The sequence below is a fragment of the Coregonus lavaretus genome (assembly GCF_964263955.1).
Source record: "Coregonus lavaretus genome assembly, contig: HAP1_SCAFFOLD_483, whole genome shotgun sequence".
Taxonomy (NCBI): domain Eukaryota; kingdom Metazoa; phylum Chordata; class Actinopteri; order Salmoniformes; family Salmonidae; genus Coregonus; species Coregonus lavaretus.
The window spans coordinates 290,888-312,936 of NW_028160694.1; the positions used below are offsets into that span (position 1 = coordinate 290,888).

A 22,049-nucleotide genomic window follows, 5' to 3' on the forward strand; every position below is an offset into this window, starting at 1 on the left:
TTTCTCCTCTCCCATTTTACCATTTATTTTTGTTGTTTTCATAATCCATAGGCTAAGTGTGTGTGGGTGTGTGTGTGTGTGTGTGTGTGTGTGTGAGTGCACTCCCTGGATGAGGAGATGTAATCTCATGTTTTGTCCACAGAAACCAACAGGAGAGATCAGAGTCAGAGATGCTCAGTGGTCAGTCTTCCCAGAGTCATCAAACAGACCTGGCCTCCATATTCAGTGTATGTGGTCTTGTTATGTACATTTGTTTTTGTTTACCTCAAGTAAAGTTGATCTGTCAATCATTCATTCATTTGTTAATGAGAAAGAATTTAGTCTCTTGCTTAACTTATTTACTTGATTTATTTCAGTTGCTTGAAGAGAATATTATGACATTTGTGAAGAACGAGCTGAAGAGGTTCAAGAGGATTCTTAGTCCAGAACTCCCAGAAGGCTTTGAGAGTCAGAAGCAGGATAAGGAAGTGGTGGATGCTGAAGATGAGAAGCAGGAGAGCAGTGCCAGAGAGGGGGCTCTGAAGATCACACTGCACGTCCTGAGGAAAATGAACCAGAAGGAGCTTGCTGACACACTGGAGAAAAGTAAGAGCTGTCTGCCTCATGTTGAATGCTGTTTTAGAACATTTAAAAGCTGTAGATAAAGTACAGCTAAAGTAGCTGTGTAACTAAATGATATTGTAGCATCCTTAACACAACACCTAGTGACCTCATCAAGTAGCAGCAGGGATGTGTTGTGTTGATTAATTGAGAGAGAGAGAGAGAGAGAGAGAGAGAGAGAGAGAGAGAGAGAGAGAGAGAGAGAGAGAGAGAGAGAGAGAGAGAGAGAGAGAGAGAGAGAGAGAGAGAGAGAGAGAGAGAGAGAGAGAGAGAGAGAGAGAGAGAGATCATACCAAAAATAATATAATCAGTCACACCAGTGTGTAATGCATTATGAAAACATTTACACATTTATACAGTCACTTAAGATAAGACATTAATTGTATTTAAAACTTTATAACAGTCCTACAAGACTGTAGGCATTAAAACAGACGTAATATTAATATCCTCTGTGTTATTTCTAGATTCAGATGAGCTTGCTGTGATTTGCCAACGTGAACTCAAATCGAATCTAAAGAAGAAGTGTCAATGTGTATTTGAAGGGAACGCTAAACAAGGAAACCCAACACTTCTCAATAAGATCTACACAGAGCTCTACATCACAGAGGGTGGAACAGGAGAGGTCAATAATGAACATGAGCTGAGACAGATTGAGACAATAACCAGGAAACAAGCAAGACCAGAGACTGCAATCAAATGTAACGACATCTTCAAACCCTTAACTGGACAAGACAAACATATCAGATCTGTGCTGACAAAGGGAGTCGCTGGCATTGGAAAAACAGTCTCTGTGCAGAAGTTCATTCTGGACTGGGCTGAAGGAAAAGAAAATCAGGATGTCCAATTTGTATTTTCATTCCCTTTCCAGGAGCTGAATTTGATGAAAGGTGAAAAACTCACTTTGATTGAACTTCTCAATCACTTCTCAATGGAAACCAAAGAATCAAGAATCTCCAACTACGACAAGTACAAAGTTCTGTTCATCTTTGATGGTCTGGATGAGTGCCGACTACCCCTAGACTTCCAGAAGAACAAGATCTGTTGTGACGTCACAGAGTCAACCTCAGTGGATGTTCAGCTGACAAATCTCATCAAGGGAAATCTGCTTCCCTCTGCTCTCATCTGGATAACTACCCGACCTGCAGCAGCCAATAAGATCCCTTCAGGGTGTGTTGACCAGGTGACAGAGGTACGAGGGTTCAATGACCCACAGAAGGAGGAGTATTTCAGGAAGAGATTCAGTGATGAGGACCTGGCCAACAGAATCATCTCACACATAAAGACATCAAGGATCCTCCACATCATGTGCCACATTCCAGTCTTCTGTTGGATTTCTGCAACAGTCCTTGAACTCATGTTGAAACGTAACAGAGAAGAGATGCACAAGACTCTGACTAAGATGTACACACACCTTGTGGTGTTTCATACCAAACAGAAGAATGAAAAGTATCTTGGGAAAGAAGAGACAGGTCCACACTGGAATAAAGAGAGCATTCTGTCACTGGGAAAACTGGCTTTTCAACAGCTTGTGAAGGGCAATCTAATTTTCTATGAAGAAGACCTGAAAGAGGCTGGCATTGATGTTAATGAAGCCTCAGTGTACTCAGGATTGTGCACACAGCTCTTTAAAGAGGAATGTGGGCTGTACCAGGACAAAGTGTACTGCTTCGTGCATCTGAGCATTCAGGAGTTTCTGGCTGCTGTATATGTGTTCCTCTCATTCATCAACAACAATGAGAATCTAATGGCCGAACCGCAAGTTACTGAAGTTACTTTCTACAAAAGTGCTGTGGATAAAGCCTTACAAAGTGAGACAGGAAACCTGGACCTGTTCCTCCGCTTCCTTCTGGGCCTCTCAATGGAGTCCAATCAGAAGCACTTACGGGGTCTACTGACAAAGACAAGAAGCAGCTCACAGAGCCATGAAGAAACAGTCAAGTACATCAAGGAGAAGATCAGGGAGAATCCCTCTTCAGAGAGGTGCATCAATCTGTTCCACTGTCTGAATGAACTGAATGACCATTCTCTAGTGGAGGAGATCCAAAGCTACCTGAGATCAGGAAGTCTCTCAGAAGCCGAACTGTCACCTGCACAGTGGTCAGCTCTGGTCTTTGTGTTGCTGACTTCAGAAAAGGAGCTGGATGTGTTTGACCTGAAGAAATACTCCAGATCAGAGGAAGGTCTTCTGAGGATGCTGCCAGTGGTCAAAGCCTCCAGAGCTGCTCTGTGAGTACATCAAATGACATATAAGAACTAATCATCAGGAATAAATATTATGTTTAGAGTAAAATATGTATTATAATATTTATAATATATTATATTGAAACACATATTGAATAAATGCATTGATTTCCACATTAGTATAACATTATGACCATACAATTATAGGAGACGGAAGATGAATATACAGTGAGGGAAAAAAGTATTTGATCCCCTGCTGAATTTGTAAGTTTGCCCACTGACAAAGAAATGATCAGTCTATAATTTTAAAGGTAGGTTTATTTGAACAGTTAGAGACAGAATAACAACAAAAAAATCTAGAAAAACGCATGTCAAAAATGTTATAAATTGATTTGCATTTTAATGAGGGAAATAAGTATTTGACCCCCTCTCACATTTACATTTTACATTTACATTTTCGGCATTTAGCAGACGCTCTTATCCAGAGCGACTTACAAATTGGTGCATTCACCTTATGATAGCCAGTGGAACAAGCACTTTACAAATGTTTTATTTAATTTAATTTTTTAATTTTTTGGGGGGGTGGGGTAAGGGGGGGTAGAAGGATTACTTTATCCTATCCCAGGTATTCCTTAAAGAGGTGGGGTTTCAAGTGTCTCCGGAAGGTGGTGAGTGACTCCGCTGTCCTGGCGTCGTGAGGGAGCTTGTTCCACCATTGGGGTGCCAGAGCAGCGAACAGTTTTGACTGGGCTGAGCAGAAACTGTGCTTCCGCAGAGGTAGGGGGGCCAGCAGGCCAGAGGTGGATGAACGCAATGCCCTCGTTTGGGTGTAGGGACTGATCAGAGCCTGAAGGTACGGAGGTGCCGTTCCCCTCACAGCTCGGTAGGCAAGCACCATGGTCTTGTAGCAGATGCGAGCTTCAACTGGAAGCCAGTGGAGTGTGCGGAGGAGCGGGGTGATGTGAGAGAACTTGGGAAGGTAGAACACCAGACGGGCTGCGGCGTTCTGGATGAGTTGTAGGGGTTTAATGGCACAGGCAAGGAGCCCAGCCAACAGTGAGTTGGAGTAATCCAGACGGGAGATGACAAGTGCCTGGATTAGGACCTGTGCCGCTTCCTGTGTAAGGCAGGGTCGTACTCTGTGAATGTTGTAGAGCATGAACCTACAGGATCGGGTCACCGCCTTGATGTTAGCGGAGAACGACAGGGTGTTGTCCAGGGTCACGCCAAGGCTCTTTGCACTCTGGGAGGAGGACACAACGGAGTTGTCAACCGTGATGGCGAGATCATGGAACGGGCAGTCCTTCCCCGGGAGGAAGAGCAGCTCCGTCTTGCCGAGGTTCAGCTTGAGGTGGTGATCCGTCATCCACACTGATATGTCTGCCAGTCATGCAGAGATGCGATTCACCACCTGGTTATCAGAAGGGGGAAAGGAGAAGATTAATTGTGTGTCGTCTGCGTAGCAATGATAGGAGAGGCCATGTGAGGATATGACAGAGCCAAGTGACTTGGTGTATAGCGAGAATAGGAGAGGGCCTAGAACTGAGCCCTGGGGGACACCAGTGGTGAGAGCACGTGGTGCGGAGACAGATTCTCGCCACGCCACCTGGTAGGAGCGACCTGTCAGGTAGGACGCAATCCAAGAGTGAGCCGCGCCGGAGATGCCCAACTCGGAGAGGGTGGAGAGGAGGATCTGATGGTTCACAGTATCAAAGGCAGCAGATAGTTCTAGAAGGACGAGAGCAGAGGAGAGAGAGTTAGCTTTAGCAGTGCGGAGAGCCTCCGTGACACAGAGAAGAGCAGTCTCAGTTGAATGACCAGTCTTGAAACCTGACTGGTTTGGATCAAGAAGGTCATTCTGAGAGAGATAGCAAGAGAGTTGGCTAAAGACGGCACGCTCAAGAGTTTTGGAGAGAAATGAAAGAAGGGATACTGGTCTGTAGTTGTTGACATCGGAGGGATCGAGTGTAGGTTTTTTGAGAAGGGGTGCAACTCTCGCTCTCTTGAAGACGGAAGGGACAAAGCCAGCGGTCAATGATGAGTTGATGAGCGAGGTGAGGTAAGGGAGAAGGTCTCCAGAAATGGTCTGGAGAAGAGAGGAGTGGATAGGGTCAAGCGGGCAGGTTGTTGGGCGGCCGGCCGTCACAAGTCGCAAGATTTCATCTGGAGAGAGAGGGGAGAAAGAAGTCAAAGCATAGGGTAGGGCAGTGTGAGCAGGACCAGTGGTATCATTTGACTTAACGAACGATGATCAGATGTCGTCAATCTTCTTTTCAAAATGGTTGACGAAGTCATCCACAGAGAGGGAGGAGGGGGGAGGGGGAGGAGGATTCAGACAGTAGCTACTAAATACCTAACGCCAATGTTTCAGACAATGAGGTTAGAAAAACAGCTGAATGGTAGGCAGCTAGCTGGCATAATTACAGGTACTCTCAAGCGTGAAACAACTATCCACAGTTGCTAATAGTTACCAGTAGCTACCCGCTAGCTAGTCCAGGTGGTGGGTTAGCTAGCCTCGTGCTTCACCGGGCTCAGCCGAATACAATACTTACCTACAATAATTACCTACAATAACCTACGATAACTACAATAACCTACGATAACTACCTACAATACCTAACTACGTCTCAACACATGGTTTAAGCTTTACTTGACACCATATAAGCCATATAAGCCAAGCTTACCTCCCTCCAGAGAGAGACACAACCTCACCCGACGACGATCAGACATAAATCAATCAGAAAGATTTCTGGCTCCCAGGTGTCTTTATACAAGTAACGAGCTGAGATTAGGAGCACACTCTTAAAGGGAGTGCTCCTAATTTCAGCTTGTTACCTGTATAAAAGACACCTGTCCACAGAAGCATTCAATCAATCAGATTCCAAACTCTCCACCATGGCCAAGACCAAAGAGCTCTCCAAGGTTGTCAGGGACAAGATTGTAGACCTACACAAGGCTGGAATGGGCTACAAGACCATCGCCAAGCAGCTTGGTGAGAAGGTGACAACAGTTGGTGCGATTATTTGCAAATGGAAGAAACACAAAAGAACTGTCAATCTCCCTCGGCTTGGGGCTCCATGCAAGATCTCACCTCGTGGAGTTGCAATGATCATGAGAACGGTGAGGAATCAACCCAGAACTACACGGGGGAGGATCTTGTCAATGATCTCAAGGCAGCTGGGACCATAGTCACAAAGAAAACAATTGGTAACGTACTATGCCGTGAAGGACTGAAATCCTGCAGCGCCCGCAAGGTCCCCCTGCTCAAGAAAGCACATATACAGGGCCGTCTGAAGTTTGCCAATGAACATCTGAATGATTCAGAGGAGAACTGGGTGAAAGTGTTGTGGTCAGATGAGACCAAAATCGAGCTCTTTGGCATCAACTCAAATCGCCGTGTTTGGAGGAGGAGGAATGCTGCCTATGACCCCAAGAACACCATCCCCACCGTCAAACATGGAGGTGGAAACATTATGCTTTGGGGGTGTTTTTCTGCTAAGGGGACAGGACAACTTCACCGCATCTAAGGGACGATGGACGGGGCCATGTACATTCAAATCTTGGGTGAGAACCTCCTTCCAAAAGCCAGGGCATTGAAAATGGGTCGTGGATGGGTATTCCAGCATGACAATGACCCAAAACACACGGCCAAGGCAACAAAGGAGTGGCTCAAGAAGAAGCACATTAAGGTCCTGGAGTGGCCTAGCCAGTCTCCAGACCTTAATCCCATAGAAAATCTGTGGAGGGAGCTGAAGGTTCGAGTTGCCAAACGTCAGCCTCGAAACCTTAATTACTTGGAGAAGATCTGCAAAGAGGAGTGGAACAAAATCCCTCCTGAGATGTGTGCAAACCTGGTGGCCAACTACAAGAAACGTCTGACCTCTGTGATTGCCAACAAGGGTTTTGCCACCAATTACTAAGTCATGTTTTGCAGAGGGGTCAAATACTTATTTCCCTCATTAAAATGCAAATCAATTTATAACATTTTTGACATGCGTTTTTCTGGATTTTTTTGTTGTTATTCTGTCTCTCACTGTTCAAATAAACCTAACATTTAAATTATAGACTGATCATGTCTTTGTCAGTGGGCAAACGTACAAAATCAGCAGGGGATCAAATACTTTTTCCATTCACTGTATATGTTGTTTGAGAGAATTAACCAAATGCATATACCATTGTTCTTCTACACTACTGGTTAAATTAACAGTGTGTTTGTGAAATCATGATGATCTCTTTGTTAGGCTGTCAGGCTGTTTAGTCACAGAGAAAGGCTGTGCTTCTCTGGTCTCAGCTCTGAAGTCAAACCCCTCACACCTGAGAGAGCTGGACCTGAGTAACAATGACCTGAAGGATTCAGGAGTGAAGCTGCTCTCTGCTGGACTGGGGAATCCCCACTGTAAACTGGAGACTCTGAGGTCAGTATTCCTGTGTTTGGTCAACAAGTGATAACTGTTCACCAGATCCACGTGTTTACCAGGCACACATAGTCCACACCATATGTGTTTGGACAGTGAAGCTTACAGTTTTAAATTTGGCGCTGTACTCCATCATTTTGGATTTGAGATATAATGTTTCATATTAGGCAACAGTACAGAATGTCACCTTTTATTTAAAGGTATTCATACATATCTGTTTTACCGTTTAGATATGAAAGCACTTTATGTATCTAGTTCTCCCATTTTAAGAAGTCTTATTTATTTGGACAAATTCACTGATATTGTATTGACGTAGTCATATGTTTAGTATTTGGTCTCGTATTCCTTGCCTGTAGTGATTACATCAAGCTTGTGACTCTACAAACTTGTTGAATACATTTGAAGTTTGTCTTGGTTTTGTTTTAGATTATGTTTTTCTAATAGAAACTGAATGGTGAATAATGTCCTGTCATTTTGAAGTCACTTGTATTGTAAGTAAGAATAGCAGATGTTTCTGAACACTTCTACATTCATGTGGTTGCTACCATGATTCAGAATAATCATTAATAAATCATGAATAATGATGAATGAGAAAGTTACAGAGGCAAAAAGATCATACCCCCTCTGTTATTGGTAATGGTGAGAGGTTAGCATGTTTTGTTGTAGCCTCTGTAACTTTCTCACTCATCATTTTCCATGATTGATTTATGATTTGTATTAATCAAGGCATCATCAGGATTAATTTAGTAGTGTTTAGAAACCTGTTATTGTGGTAGAAATATTTGACTCGAAAGTGGTTAACTTTAAAAATATCTCTCAAGAAACTGGAGCTGGAGGAAGATTGAGCAGAGGGAAGAGATGATAGCATGGAAGAGGAGAAAGTAGCGGGAGAGAGAGAGCGAAGGTTGCGACGGCACATTACCATCTGAGCAGGGGCAGAGTGAGTAGTGTTGGAGGAGAGCGAGAGAGAAAAGGATTCTAAGTAGTGGTCGGAGACTTGGAGGGGAGTTGCAGTGAGATTAGTAGAAGAACAGCATCTAGTAAAGATGAGGTCAAGCGTATTGCCTGCCTTGTGAGTAGGGGGGGACGGTGTGAGGGTGTAAGGGTGCATAACTCATTGTTGTTTAAACAAACTACAGAATTTAATAATACTAATACAATTGTCAAAGAACGTTCCATATTCCACTCTCTAGACATGTGCTCCACATTATCGCAATTCGTCCTTCATATGTAAATACAGCCCATCTATCACTACTTCCTTTCACCATCTTACGAAATCATGTCATTAGAAATTATAACCACAAACCACTACTACGTAATAATATATTTTCCTTCACCTAAATCTAAATAATTATTTTAATACCGGTCGTATTAAACAATCCAATACAACATCAACTCAACATGTCTCATCGCCCAATTAACTTACTTACTTTGTAACACAGAAAACCCTCTCTATATCTATCATACTCTACCGCTAACTTTCCATCTAACGGTACTTTAACATATTGACAACTTATTCTTAAATTATAGTCGAAACAAACAAAACATATATTCACATCGATGCAACGTATGAAAAAATAAATAATGTATGCACTCAATAACTGTAAATCGCTCTGGATAAGAGCGTCTGCTAAATGATGTAAATGTAATATGTTATACTATCCGCCAGGTGTTGTTAATACCATCAATTCAACCTCGTTATCCAGGTCATTCATCACTGTAAACGTTTTTATTTTCTTTCCCTCCCTGGGTTTGAACCAGGAACCCTCTACACACATCGACAACATTCACCATCTAAACACCATACACATCCGCAGCCCTTTCAGAGCAAGACCTTGTGTAGCTCAGTTGGTATAGCCTTGCGCTTGCAACGCCATGTCTGTGGGTTCGATTCCCACGGAGGACCAGTAAGAAAAAAATAATGCATGAACTCACTAACTGCATTTTGCTCTGGACAAGAGCATCCACCAAATGACGTAAATGTAAAGTTAAACAACGACTTCCACGTCGCATAGCAAGTTACGTCACTACTCTACACGTCACTAGTACGCACCACTAACTAGCTAGCTTTCACACCAAACATTCAACCCTTTATGACTTCCTTCTCCACAGAAACCATTGATCCTTGTACACCTAACGTAACATAAAATTCCCTACAGCACTCTCACGTTACAGCGAATCCCAATGGCGAACACCCACAGACAAAAACCATGGAAACTCTTCCATTTGTTACTAACAGACCAAATAAAACCCCTTCTCAAACAGCGTTCCCTCCACCGACCTCCATCGTAGGGTTAAAAACTAACGTAACACCGTTAACCATCCTAAATTGCTGTAGGAAAACGTCAAATTTGGTTCAGTTTATCACCAACCTTACATTATTAGAATACATCAGATCTAGGTAAATATCCTTTCGAAGTAGGCTAGAAGTAATACCAAACACTTTGTATTATCCGCTCAAGCATCAGTTGAATTACACTCACAAATACAGATTTTAGTCAGTACCATGGAACCAATGCCTTTTGAAAGGACAATAAGTCCCACAAATAGCCCAACTACAATGGTTTGTAGTCTTAACCTCTGGTACATAATAATGACACAATTACCAGAAAATAGCCGTAAAAAAAATCTTTCAAGTGTTTCTTTGCAAAGTTCTCACACGTGCTCAAAATGAATAAATGAGCAGTCAACGAGTGAAATCCACATTCATTGATTTGGAAATAGATCTGGCGATCTTAATAAAACGGATTATGTTTCCCTTGCGACATAATGAAAGGACATAATGAAATTCCATAATGTAAACCCTAAATTGGCTTTTTACTATATAATACATTACGTCTATAACAACATTACTTATGGTCCGATTATTCATTAAACCTTATCACATGATCCAACAACGGTACAAATTAGAACCCATATTAATTACTTTCCCATCCATGATGTACGTCTACGTTTGGGTGAGCAAGTTAATACATAACGTTAGATACTTCTAAGGTACTTACATCAAATAATCCCTTTGTGGTGTTTTTAACCATTCTTAATCGACACAAATGACTTCTACATTTTACCAGCGGAACCCCAAAAAATTGACTGTAATTTCCCAGACACTGGCCTTCCTGTCCATAAAACACTGACTTTTCCACTACTCTCTAAGATAACATCGAGCTCTATTTACCCCTCCTTAATATTCTATTATATATCATAATTTATTATATGACATTATTATACACATGTATTATTCATATCAACCACCGCATTCGTATTTCTAATGATTCTTTATTGCCGCAAGTTAATTTTACCATACCACATTCACACAACGCTTTTTACCAACATACAATCAATATTATTTGACATTCTACTATGGTTAATTTTACCATAATCCTATATTACTCCTAAATTTCCCAACAAATGATCCCCTAAAAGCTTGACCGAAATTCAATGTGTCGACGTCATATCATCAACCCCTTTGATCTTTTTCTCCCCGTCCTTTTATATTAGTATTCGCTTTTATTGTTAAACTCTTCGTGCTTCTTTGATTATTTTTGGTCAGAACTTATTTGTTATTAATGTGCATTTGACAATCTCTTATATAATAATAATATAATATCTCCTGATGTCCACTTTTCTTTTGTGTCGAACACCTCATGCATCTTTCCCTTGCTCGTGTTTTTCTTAACTTTAAACCAGTTAGCTGTATGTGTGTTTCTACCCCTAGTACTTCAATGGGCATCCACACACTATTCACTCTTCCTCTTTTGGTGTGAGACCGGGTGCGTCCTTTCTACCAGGTTACACTTAAGCAACGGTCCAGACCTTTCTCCATCAAGGACAGAGACTTCCACACTCACTTGCACTCTCACTCTTTCATGCACTTTTCTAAGTTACCTGTAAATACAACCCCTATCTTGATTCACTTCCTCGACACAAGAAAAACAGTTTTATACATGATTGTTATCTATCTATATAGCCCTCTAGGTGATTCACTTCCTCGACACACCTTCACTGGACTTCTACCTATCCTACGCTTTCCTAAGCGACCTGTAAATGTGGCCCTTTTTCTGATTCACTTCCTCGACACAGAAAAAGCGATATTACACAGGATTTCTGCCTACCTAAGCAGTCCTCCAAACGATTCACTTCCCCGACACGTCTAGAGCGGTATCTGTAGGGCTTCTACCTATTTATTCTCTGATCGTTCAAACAGATTGACAGCCGCCCATGCCGAAATGACCCAGACAGAATGATCAGCGAAATGAATGAAATGAATTGACCGAATCGAACAGATGCATCAGATGAGCAGCCGAGTGACCTCGATGATTGAATGCACGAATCGAGCATTCGAATCAAATTGATCGGTCAGACTTTCCAGATGAGTAACCTGAATGAAACAGATGAATCATCCAACTTGACCACAACCAATTGAATCACAATGGATTAAACAGAATGACCAGCAGGATGAACAAATGAATCAATTGATTTGAACAAACGGCTCAGACGGCCAACCGAGTGACATCGACGGGTACAAGATGCGTCAGACAAAACAGTCGAATTATTCAAACGGATGCATTCATACTGACCAAATGATCAACCCAAATGAAACAGATAACTCACCCCACCCAACCACAATGAATGAACCACACCAACCCAAGCAGACCATCCACCCGCTCGGACCGAGCAGATCTACTCTTACTTAAACTATTTTCTACTTATTGCAACTCTCAAGGATTTTTATCCCTCCATCATTTTAAATTCAAAAGCTCCCAGTTTCTAATTTTCTGGTTCTTAAATTTGGAGAGACCTACTTGGTATTCTGCAGCTGAAGCTGGGCCCCGGACCGAACCACACAAACTTTATACTATATAAGTAAGAACTTGGCTTACCTTTTTTAAGCGGCCGCTTTGTTTGTATGGTCCGTCCAAGACGTTTCATAGCCGCAGAAGTCCACCGTCTCTGGTCCCTGTTTTCAAGTACTGCCGGGATCGCCATTTACAGTGGGGAAAAAATTATTTAGTCAGCCACCAATTGTGCAAGTTCTCCCACTTAAAAAGATGAGAGAGGCCTGTAATTTTCATCATAGGTACACGTCAACTATGACAGAAAATTGAGAGAAAAAAATCCAGAAAATCACATTGTAGAATTTTTAATGAATTTATTTGCAAATTATGGTGGAAAATAAGTATTTGGTCACCTACAAACAAGCAAGATGTCTGGCTCTCACAGACCTGTAACTTCTTCTTTAAGAGGCTCCTCTGTACTCCACTCGTTACCTGTATTAATGGCACCTGTTTGAACTTGTTATCAGTATAAAAGACACCTGTCCACAACCTCAAACAGTCACACTCCAAACTCCACTATGGCCAAGACCAAAGAGCTGTCAAAGGACACCAGAAACAAAATTGTAGACCTGCAACAGGCTGGGAAGACTGAATCTGCAATAGGTAAGCAGCTTGGTTTGAAGAAATCAACTGTGGGAGCAATTATTAGGAAATGGAAGACATACAAGACCACTGATAATCTCCCTCGATCTGGGGCTCCACGCAAGATCTCACCCCCTGGGGTCAAAATGATCACAAGAACGGTGAGAAAAAATCCCAGAACCACACGGGGGGACCTAGTGAATGACCTGCAGAGAGCTGGGACCAAAGTAACAAAGCCTACCATCAGTAACACACTACGCCGCCAGGGACTCAAATCCTGCAGTGCCAGACGTGTCCCCCTGCTTAAGCCAGTACATGTCCAGGCCCGTCTGAAGTTTGCTAGAGTGCATTTGGATGATCCAGAAGAGGATTGGGAGAATGTCATATGGTCAGATGAAACCAAAATATAACTTTTTGGTAAAAACTCAACTCGTCGTGTTTGGAGGACAAAGAATGCTGAGTTGCATCCAAAGAACACCATACCTACTGTGAAGCATGGGCGTGGAAACATCATGCTTTGGGGCTGTTTTTCTGCAAAGGGACCAGGACGACTGATCTGTGTAAAGGAAAGAATGAATGAGGCCATGTATCGTGAGATTTTGAGTGAAACCTCCTTCCATCAGCAAAGGCATTGAAGATGAAACGTGGCTGGGTCTTTCAGCATGACAATGATCCCAAACACAACGAAGGAGTGGCTTCGTAAGAAGCATTTCAAGGTCCTGGAGTGGCCTAGCCAGTCTCCAGATCTCAACCCCATAGAAAATCTTTGGAGGGAGTTGAAAGTCTGTGTTGCCCAGCGACAGCCCCAAAACATCACTGCTCTAGAGGAGATCTGCATGGAGCAATGGGCCAAAATACCAGCAACAGTGTGTGAAAACCTTGTGAAGACTTACAGAAAACGTTTGACCTGTGTCATTGCCAACAAAGGGTATATAACAAAGTATTGAGAAACTTTTGTTATTGACCAAATACTTATTTTCCACCATAATTTGCAAATAAATTCATTAAAAATCCTACAGTGTGATTTTCTGGATAGTTTTTTCTCATTTTGTCTGTCATAGTTGACGTGTACCTATGATGAAAATTACAGGCCTCTCTCATCTTTTTAAGTGGGAGAACTTGCACAATTGGTGGCTGACTAAATACTTTTTTTCCCCCACTGTACATGAAGTGCTTTCATTTCTAATCGGTAAAATACATATGTATGAATACCTTTAAATAATAATAATATGCCATTTAGCAGACGCTTTTATCCAAAGCAACTTACAGTCATGCGTGCATACATTTTTACGTATGGGTGGTCCTCTGAGCTCAGGGTGGTCCTCTGTAGCTCAATTGGTAGAGCATGGCGCTTGTAACGCCAGGGTAGTGGGTTCGATCCCCAGGACCACCCATACAGAAAATTACTCCAGTCATCATCCACCATTTTAATATTGGGCAAAACATAACCCAAAACACATCCAAAACAAACTGCAAATGAAACCAACGAGTTTGAGTCACAAGCTTGATGTAGTCATTGCGTTCAAGGACTTTCGGACCAAATACTCAACTTTTGACTACTTTAATACACTATATGTAAATGTGTCAAAATACTTTTTGACTAGATACATAAAGTGCTTTCATTTCTAAACGGTGACATTATATACTGTCACCTCATATGAAACATTTGATCTCAAATCCAAAATACTGGAGTATATAGCCACATTTAAAATGTTAGCTTCACTGTCAAACTAGATATGGTGTGGACTGTATACTCAATACAATAAAAATCCGATACCTCACTGTCTGTCTTTTGACTGATACTGCTTTTTAAACTGGTCTGGTCAGTCTACTCAAATATTTGTAATATGCATTTTTCTATCTACAAGCAATACTTTGATAATTTGTCATTTCTAATAGTTAATAATTAATTGATGAAGAGATATATCAGGTGTCAGGACATCTGAACATTTTGAAAAAATATACTGCCACTATTTTCACCACCAAAGAATAGCAGTGTGATTTTAATATGATTTGACTCTTTGCAGGCTGTCAGGCTGTCTAGTCACAGAGGAAGGCTGTGCTTCTCTGGTCTCATTTCTGAAGTCAAACCCCTCACACCTGAGAGAGCTGGATCTGAGTAACAATGACCTGAAGGATTCAGGAGTGGAGCTGCTCTCTGCTGGACTGGGGAATCTCCACTGTAAACTGGAGACTCTGAGGTCAGTATTCCTGTAGTTGGTCAACAAGTGATAACTGTTCACCAGATCCACATGTGTTTACCAGGCACACATAGTCCACACCATATGTGTTTGGACAGTGAAGCTTACAGTTTTAAATTTGGCGCTGTACTCCATCATTTTGCATTTCAGATATAATGTTTCATATTAGGCAACAGTACAGAATGTCACCTTTTATTTAAAGATATTCATACATATCTGTTTTACCGTTTAGATATGAAAGCACTTTACGTATCTAGTTCTCCCATTTTAAGAAGTCTTATTTATTTGGACAAATTCACTGATATTGTATTGAAGTAGTCATATGTTTAGTATTTGGTCCCATATTCCTTGCCTGTAGTGATTACATCAAGCTTGTGACTCTACAAACTTGTAGAATACATTTGCAGTTTGTCTTGGTTTTGTTTTAGAGTATGTTTTTCCTAATAGAAACTGAATGGTGAATAATGTCCTGTCATTTTGAAGTCACTTGTATTGTCAGTAAGAATAGAAGATGTTTCTGAACACTTCTACATTCATGTGGATGCTACTATGATTATGAATAATCATTAATAAATCGTGAATAATGATGAATGAGAAAGTTACAGAGGAACAAGGATCATACCCCCTCTGTTATTGGTAATTTTGAGAGGTTAGCATGTTTTGTTGTAGCCTCTATAACTTTCTCACTCATCATTTTCCATGATTGATTTATGATTTGTATTAATCAAGGCATCATCAGGATTAATTTAGTAGTGTTTAGAAACCTGTTATTGTGGTAGAAATATTTGACTCGAAAGTGGTTAACTTTAAAAATATCTCTCAAGAAACTGGAGCTAGAGGAAGATTGAGCAGAGGGAAGAGATGATAGCATGGAAGAGGAGAAAGTAGCGGGAGAGAGAGAGCGAAGGTTGCGACGGCACATTACCATCTGAGCAGGGGCAGAGTGAGTAGTGTTGGAGGAGAGCGAGAGAGAAAAGGATTCTAAGTAGTGGTCGGAGACTTGGAGGGGAGTTGCAGTGAGATTAGTAGAAGAACAGCATCTAGTAAAGATGAGGTCAAGCTTATTGCCTGCCTTGTGAGTAGGGGGGGGGACGGTGTGAGGGTGTGAGGGTGCATAACTCATTGTTGTTTAAACAAACTACAGAATTTAATAATACTAATACAATTGTCAAAGAACGTTCCATATTCCACTCTCTAGACATGTGCTCCACATTATCGCAATTCGTCCTTCATATGTAAATACAGCCCATCTATCACTACTTCCTTTCACCATCTTACGAAATCATGTCATTAGAAATTATAACCACAAACCACTACTACGTAATAATATATTTTCCTTCACCTAAATCTAAATAATTATTTTAATACCAGTCGTATTGCACAATTGGTGGCTGACTAAATACTGTTTTTTCCCCACTGTATGTGGTAATAATATTTGGCTCGAAAGTAGTTAACTCAAAAATATCTCTCAAGAAAGTGAATCCAAAAGTTGACTTTATTATCGCATAACAAAGCGGAGCTGCTCCATGGAACCACTCCCTGACTCAGAGCTCTCCTTTTATACAGACAAAATGCAGTCATGCTTATCCAACATACGTAGTTACTCCATTATATGTACATGATTAACATCCTTCGGAGTCACATGTTGTTTTACTCACGAGGGCTACGTGCGCTTCTCTAAATGGGGCCTCTGTCACTTGTCTCATTATATTGGTGGCGTGACTCAAATAATTCTACACATACAGTACGTACGTTAAAGAACAATCACACTCTGTATTGACTATATTCATTATCCAGGCATGCATCTGGAGTACAAAGTATCAATCATGTTCATTCTGTTTTACCTTTATCATTTCATAACACATTATAAAACATATCAATTCATACTTAAACATGGCTTAAACATGTCGTCAGTAACCCATTCTAAACCATATATATTTAAGCCCTCCTGCTGGACATATGGTTTTTCCTTGTGACTATGTACATGTGACTATGTGCATCAGGTCATAAGCACAAACAAGTGACAACACTAGTTCCATTGTTACTCCAATCTCCACACAGCCACAACGAGAAGTTTTATCTCCATCACATGTCATTGCCATACCCAGACCAGCTGCAGGGAGTTATCAGATGCACTAAAGAAATGTCTCTGCTCTGATTTAACCCTTTAATTAGTTCTTACTCCATAAGCATTTAAGGCATATAGGTGTTTCATTCTACAACATATGTACTAGAAAATCATCCATATTATCTACTCACTTAGACAGAAAATTACTCCCGTTATCATCGACCATTCAGTTACTATCGGGCAAAACATAACCCAAAACACAACCAAAACAAACTGCAAATGCAACCAACGAGTTACAACCAAATACTCAACTTTGACTACTTTAATACACTATAAGTACATTTGTAAGAATACTTATGACTTCTTCAAATGGGGGACTAGATACATAAATTGCTTTCATTTCTAAACTGTGAAACAGATATGTATGAAAATACCCTCAAATAAAAGGTGACATTATATACTGTCACCTTATATGAAACATTTGATTCTCAAATCCAAAATGTTGGAGTATAGAGCCACATTTAAAATGTTAGCTTCACTGTCAAACTAGATATGGTGTGGACTGTATACTCAATACAATCTAAATCTGATACCTCACTGTCTGTCTTTTGACTGATACTGCTTTTTAAAGTGCTCTGGTCAGTCTACTCAAATATTTGTAATATGCATATTTCTCTCTACAAGCAATACTTTGATAATTTGTCATTTCTAATAATGATACATTCATTTATGAATAGATATGGCAGGTTTCAGGACACTGATGTATCTGATAATTTAGAAAAAAATATACTGCCACGATTTTCACCACCAAAGAATAGCAGTGTGATTTTAATATGTTTTACTCTTTGCAGGCTGTCACGCTGTCTAGTCACAGAGGAAGGCTGTGCTTCTCTGGTCTTAGCTCTGTGGTCAAACCCCTCACACCTGAGAGAGCTGGACCTGAGCTACAATCACCCAGGACATTTAGGAGTCAGACTGCTCTCTGCTGGGCTGGAGGATCCACACTGGAGACTGGAGAAACTCAAGTATGTAGAGGGTTTATGTCAATGTTCATATCAGACATGTTGGAGTTATCAGGCAAGTTAAGACAAACATTCTTACCAAAACCTGTACAAAGTTATATGCTGACCGTGTGTGTGTGTGTGTGTGTGTGTGTGTGAGTTCAGGTGTATCCCTCAATTACTGTCTGTTCTTCTGCTTACCGCTACAGTGTGGAACATGGTGGAGAGAACACAATGAAACCTGGACTTAGAAAATGTGAGTGTTGACTGCTGTGAAGAATATGACTAAGAATACGTCTTAATTCAAGTGAAGTCAAAGTCAAAGACCACCATCATTACTTACTTGGTCATATTAAATATCAGCTGTAGTTCTACAGAAGCACAAATCAGGGACACCAAAGATTACAAAGAGTTGCTTTGACAATGTGTGTGTCTGTGTGTGTGTGTGTGTGTGTGTGGCGTGTTCGTGTTACTTTAGAAATGTGTGTTTGTCATGCATGCATACCGGTGTGTGTGTGTGTGTCTGTGTATGTGTGTGTGTGTTATTAATGGGAATAAGTGTGTTTTATATTACCATACAGTATAACATATTATTATTGAACAAATCTCAAGTTACCTTAACTTCTCCTTTTGATACCTAGAAACATCTACATTAAATGAATTAGTGAAAAGTGAGTTAACATTATAATGTGAATGATGATGATTTCTAATATTGTGTCTGGTTTCATCCATCAGATGTCTGTGATCTCACACTGAACCCAAACACAGTAAGCAGATTCCTCTCTCTGTCTGAGGTGAACAGAAAGGTGACAAGTAGGAGAGAGGAGCAGCCGTATCCTGATCACCCAGAGAGATTTGAGTACTGGAGACAGGTGCTGTGTAGAGAGGGTCTGACTGGGCGCTGTTACTGGGAGGTAGAGTGGAGTGGGAGTGAGGTTGATATAGGAGTGACATATAAAGGAATCAGCAGGAGAGGAAGGGGTTGTAGGATTGGATACAATGACAAGTCCTGGAGTCTGTTCTGCTCTGACAACAGTTACTCTGCCTGTCACAATAATAACCCCACTACCATAGACGTCCCCCCCTCCGGCTCCCACAGAGTAGGAGTGTATCTGGACTGGCCAGCCGGCACTCTGTCCTTCTACAGAGTCTCCTCTGACACACTGACCCACCTGAACACATTCTACACCACATTCACTGAGCCCGTCTATCCAGGGTTTAGGGTTAATTATGGCTTTTTTGCTTCTTCAGTGTCCCTGTGTCAAACATAACACACTGGACACACACACACACACACTGAACACACACACACACTGAACACACACACACACACTGAACACACACACACTGGAGACACACACACACACTGACTGGACACACACACACTGGACACACACACACATACACACTGGACACACACACACACATACACACTGGACACACACACACACACACACACACACACACACACTGGATGCACACACACACACACACTGGACACACACACACATACACACTGGACACACACACACACACACACACTGGACACATACACACACTCTGGACACACACAAACACACACTGAACACACACACACACACACACACACTGAAAAAACACACACTGGACAATCACAGACTGGACACACACACACTGAACACACACACACACACTGCACACACACATACACACTGGACACACACAGGACACACACACATACACACACACACACACTGGACACACATGCACACTAGACACACACGGACACACACACACACTGGACACAAACACACTGAACACACACAAACACACACACACTGGACACACACACACACTGGAAACACACACACACACACACACACACACACACACACTGGACACACACTGAACACACACACACACACATTCTGGACACAGACACACTGAACACACGGACACACACTGAACACACACACACACACTGGACACACACACACTGGACACATTTCCATGTGTTGTATTTTGATTAAAGGAAATCCCATATAGCCTACTGGACAGGACTTTGCTATGGCATCTTCTGTTTGGGTGTCTCAGGTCAGGTCTGAGCCATGATCAGAATGTGTCTCTGTGTCTATTTCCAGCCCTGCCATTTCTACCTGTCCTGATCTAGTGTTTCACCCCTGACCTCCTCACACCGTCTCACTGTCCATGTCTGCTTTTAGCTCCCACCTCTACTTCACTGTGTTATAATGGACCTTATGCTTGTTATGTCACCTCTGTAATCAGTTATCAAACATACTGACCTTTCTGACCCTATCCCATGGCCCTACTTTCTACAACTGAACATTTAAATTCCTCTATGAGTTTTGTTTCGTGTCCATTTACTTATCTATGTATTTGCTGTGTATTGGGGTTGTGCTGCAGAGCATCATGGGGGTTTGTATGTGTTGAGATGATCACGTTCCAGATAAATGGTTGAACTGATTCCTGTCTCCTGTCTCATCATTATTGAATTGTTATACAGACGTGGTTATGAAACCCACTAGACATAACAAAAGATTGGTGATGAGTAAGTCTGAATCTACAGGAACTATTCTGTCTGGAAGAAGTGGGTTTTTACAACTGTTTAAAACTGTTATTTTCTGTGGTCCAGAAAAGGCTAATGTTAGCACAGTGGATTGATAGCAGAGGCAAGTGCATAGTCGAGCTAGCTAAGAAAGAGAGTTAACCAGTGGTGTAAAGTACTTAAGTAAAAATACTTTAAAGTACCTCTTAAGTAGTTTTTTGGGGGTATATGTACTTGACTTTACTATTTATATTTTTGACTACTTTTACTTCACTACATTCATAAAGAAAATAATGTACTTTTGACTCCATACATTTTCCCTGACACCAAAAAGTACTCGTTACATTTTGAATGCTTAGCAGGACAGAAAATGGTCCAATTCACACCCTTATCAAGAGAACATCCCTACTGCCTCTGATCTGGCAGACTCAGTAAACACAAATGCTTAGTTTGTAAATTGTCTGAGTGTTAGAGTGTGCCTCTGGCTGAACGTACATTTTAAAAACATGAAAATCGTCTGGTTTGCTTTATGTAAGGAATTTGAAATGATTTATACTTGTACTTTTACTTTTGATACTTAAGTATATTATAGCAATTACATTTACTTTTGATACTTAAGTATATTTAAAACCAAATACTTTTAGACTTTTACTCAAGTAGTATTTTACTGGGTGACTTTCACTTTTAGTTGAGTCATTTTCTATTAAGGTATCTTTACTTTTACTCAAGTATGACAATTGGGTACTTTTTCCACCACTGGAGTTAACATCGTCATGGACGGCAGAAAAGGACTGGAGACGGACATCGGAGTGGGAAAACAACGTGATTAAAAAGGAGGAATATACAGTGATTAAAGGAAAGGACATTTATTCAACTGTGAAGACAAACCTTTTAATTAAATCTGCTAAATGAGCGAATTTAGGAGGAAACGTCAGTGAATGAAGTGAATGAAGATCACATGACTGTCACGCCCTGGCTCTGGGGACTATGTTATGTTGAGCCAGGGTGTGTGATTCTATGTTGGTATATCTATGTTGGCCTGAGTGACTCCCAATCAGAGGCAACGAGTGTCAGCTGGTTGTCTCTGATTGGGAGCCATATTTAACTGTCTGGCTTTTCACTTTGTGTTGTGGTTTCTTGTTCCGTGTTGGTTTGTTTATGTAACCAAGGACGTCACGTTTCGAGGATGGACTTGGGAGCAGTGGAGTAGGAGTCTCGACTGGGCCAAGCCAAGAGAAGAGGAGAAAGGTTGGACTTTGGAGCAGTGGGGTGAGAGTCTGGCGAGAACGATGGAGGCCTGGCCCACGGGGAGGAGAGACCCCCAGAAATTTTTTAGGGGGGGGCTCACGACGTCGGGGCAGCAGGAGGTCGCGATAGAGCGGTCCAGCGGGTGGTGCGCGTCGCCAGTCCGGTATGGCCCGTTCCTGCTCCCCGCACCAAGTCAGTGGTGCGCGTCGTCAGCCCGGTCCGGCCCGTTCCTGCTCCCCGCACCAAGCCAGTGGTGCGTGTGTCCAGTCCGGCACGGCCCGTGCCTGTTCCACCGGTGCCTGGTCCGGCACCGGTCAGCTGCTCCACTCCGGAGTCAGAGCAATCCGCTCCACCGGGATCCGGTCCAACTCCG

General features: G+C 41.7%; 1 protein-coding gene across 1 annotated transcript in view; it reads left to right on the plus strand.

The window, feature by feature from the left end:
- Positions 1 to 19,982, plus strand: part of LOC311121542 (NACHT, LRR and PYD domains-containing protein 3-like) — a 220,119-nt gene extending 200,137 nt beyond the window's left edge. Inside the window, exons 8-12 of the mRNA XM_084196023.1 lie at positions 7,023 to 7,196; positions 14,641 to 14,814; positions 17,734 to 17,907; positions 18,093 to 18,139; positions 18,619 to 19,982. Of these exons, the coding sequence (XP_084052149.1) occupies positions 7,023 to 7,196; positions 14,641 to 14,814; positions 17,734 to 17,907; positions 18,093 to 18,139; positions 18,619 to 19,154 (1,105 nt within the window). The 3' untranslated portion in view covers positions 19,155 to 19,982. The remainder of the gene's footprint in view (positions 1 to 7,022; positions 7,197 to 14,640; positions 14,815 to 17,733; positions 17,908 to 18,092; positions 18,140 to 18,618) is intronic.
- The last annotated feature ends 2,067 nt before the right edge of the window (positions 19,983 to 22,049 follow it).